We start from the raw sequence: 2,820 nt of genomic DNA on the forward strand, positions 1-2,820 counted from the left end.
ATGGAGACATCCCGTCTCATATGGAGAGCTCCCGTCTCATATGAAGACATCCCGTCTTATATGGAGACCTCCCGTCTCATATGAAGACATCCCGTCTCATATGGAGACACCCCGTCTTATATGGAGACCTCCCGTCTCATGTATCTTGTCTCATATGGAGACACCCCGTCTCATATGAAGACATCCTGTCTCATATGAAGACATCCCGTCTCATATGGAGACATCCCGTCTGATGTATCTTGTGTCATATGGAGACCTCCCGTCTCATATGGAGACATCCCGTCTCATATGGAGACCTCCCGTCTCATATGAAGACATCCCGTCTCATATGGAGACACCCCGTCTCATATGGAGACATCCCGTCTGATGTATCTTGTGTCATATGGAGACCTCCCGTCTCATATCCTCTCTTGGGCTGGCTTGTGAAAGTGTTTTGTGAATTTGAATCACGAGATGTCGCCAAAGAGCAACTTCCTCCATCGGCCTCTGACGTGAAGCCGATGGGCGCGGCGTGACCGGAGCGGTGCCTCATGGGAGATTGTGTTCCTCTTGTCAAATCGGCTCAGTCACAAAGCCTGTGTTGGCATCTAAAAACGACTACAAGTCCCGGAAATGAGTGTGACACGAGTCCTTTCACCGCCTGACTGAAATACAGGAGACAGAGGTGACCCTTCCGTCTAGTAGTCCGACTCTGAGCACCGAGGCACCGCAGACCCGAAGCATCCCAGCACACATTTAACATGGTAAGAAAGACGCGACATAAGCTGCTTTTTGGACAAATATCAAATGTGCAATAATATCATCTGAGTCCTTTCATCAAAGCACCAAAAATTATAACGGGTTTCTAAATCATGCGTAAAATAGTTGACATTGAAAAAAAAAAAAAGGTGCAACGTCACAATTTAATCTTAACTTCGTGCGAACTGTATGTCCTATTTTTCTTTAAATGGAGGTTTTTGCATGCGCTGAACGTGCTGAAGGATTTCAGGTCACCGCTCTCGTGCGCGTTGTGTTGCGCAGGTCAAACTGATTTGGAAATGATGCTTTGAATGGAAACCTCCGGAGCTGCAGCCGAGGGTGCAGGGTTGGTTTCCGGTGTTGAAATTCTTAAAAAGTCCTCTGTACAGTTCTGCATCTGCCTCCATTTTAATAAGCCGACCGTGGCGTGGCGCCCGTGCCAAGTTGCATCATCGGCCTATTCTTTTATTCAATCGGGGGTAACCAATCAGGACAGCAGTGTGAATCTCCGTCCACAAATTTAGCGATTTAACGGTGTCCTGCTTGTTGAGAGAAGTTGCAGCCAGTTGACATATGATGAGAGGCGATTTCTCTAATCTACTGGACACAACCTTCATTTCGGCTTTCAAAAAAATGACCCTGCGTCATTCATTGTACGTCACTTCTACTGGCTTGCTCCGTTGTATCTGTTATTTCGAACATCGAGGAGCGTTGGAAAGTTGTGGTTTATGACAGTTAATGTGCTGTTTGATTGATTTTATCCCATGCCGAATTAAAAAGGGACACAAGCTGCGTAAGCTAGTCTAAAATTAAACTGTGTGTCGTACCCACCCTGGCCAGTATGCAAGGTCATTCTACATTGCACGGATTTCTGAATGGAGTTTGGTTTGAAGTCCTCTACAAACAAAGGGCAGAGTTCCACAGGAGGTGGAGCCACTAATGAAGGCCTTGCACACCCGCAGCCTCACTATGAGGACTCCATCCAGTAAATAAAGGCCTAATAACGTCAGACTAGCTGTGCATGTTGCTACTGCTTCAGTTCCTCCCTCTGTTGTTTATCTAGGTCCATGACACATAGCGACCCAACCTGTGTTTTGTGTTTATTTCCCCTCAGCCCGAACCGATCCGTGTTGTGGTGACCGGCGCCGCGGGCCAGATCGCCTACTCCCTGCTGTACAGCATCGCCAAGGGAGATGTGTTCGGGAAGGACCAGGTAAGACTGTGGGCCTGATCCCGGGATTACATAACCTGGACCAGAGCAGCAGAGAGGCCCCGTTGCCACAAAACACATCACGGCACAGACAAATGGGCACGTTACATAATGGACTCAGCATGGAAAATACGTGTTTTATTCTGGGTTGTACCATCAGATCATAGGACTCCTTTTCAGGGGAGATGATATAAGTTAGAAAACATTTAACCCTTGTATGGTAGTCAGGTCAAATTGACCCATTTCATATTTTTTACAAGAAGAAAAATGGAACAAGTTACATTTTTTTCTACCTGAAATCAGCGTCCTTTCCTTATTTCCTGAGATAAACATGTCTTCCTGACTCAGAACATTATTCTGGATATGACACTTATGTTGTTATTTCAGAACTGTTTTTAAAACCCCAAATAAGTCACCAGGGCCCCGGAGGTGAAGACAACACCAGGGTTAAAACTAGAAGGAATACCATGATATTTATTATTATTATTAATATTATTATTGTTATTGTTGTTATTATTATTATTATTATTATTATTATTATTAATATTTGCAGTAGCGATGTTCCAGTACTTTTTCTTTCCTGATACCTGAACTTGCCTACCGCCTGATACCAGTGCATTAAAAATGCATATTATTAGTAGTACTAGTAGTAGTACTAGTAGTAGTACTAGTAGTAGTAGTAGTAACAGCTGTGTACTAACCCTGTCTGGATGTGATAGGATTGCTGTCGTTGTAGTTTTATGGCCCGGTCCAGTTTGAATACAGACCGAATAAATGCCGTTGTGGAGGTCTATATGATACTCTTGTCTCCCGTGTGGTTTTAGACATGCGTCCCCTGTGCTGTGGAGGTCTAGATGATACTCTTGTCTCCC

The 2,820-nt window shown here is 44.8% G+C and overlaps 1 protein-coding gene across 1 annotated transcript in view; it reads left to right on the plus strand.

Annotated features, from left to right (window-relative positions):
• Nucleotides 1-530: 530 nt before the first annotated feature.
• LOC117952219 (malate dehydrogenase, cytoplasmic-like) overlaps nucleotides 531-2,820 on the plus strand; it is a 15,007-nt gene continuing 12,717 nt past the window's right edge. The window contains exons 1-2 of the mRNA XM_034884359.1: nucleotides 531-743; nucleotides 1,853-1,951. Coding sequence (XP_034740250.1) covers nucleotides 741-743; nucleotides 1,853-1,951 — 102 coding nt within the window. The 5' untranslated portion in view covers nucleotides 531-740. The remainder of the gene's footprint in view (nucleotides 744-1,852; nucleotides 1,952-2,820) is intronic.

This window comes from Etheostoma cragini, chromosome 2, assembly GCF_013103735.1.
Source record: "Etheostoma cragini isolate CJK2018 chromosome 2, CSU_Ecrag_1.0, whole genome shotgun sequence".
NCBI lineage: Eukaryota > Metazoa > Chordata > Actinopteri > Perciformes > Percidae > Etheostoma > Etheostoma cragini.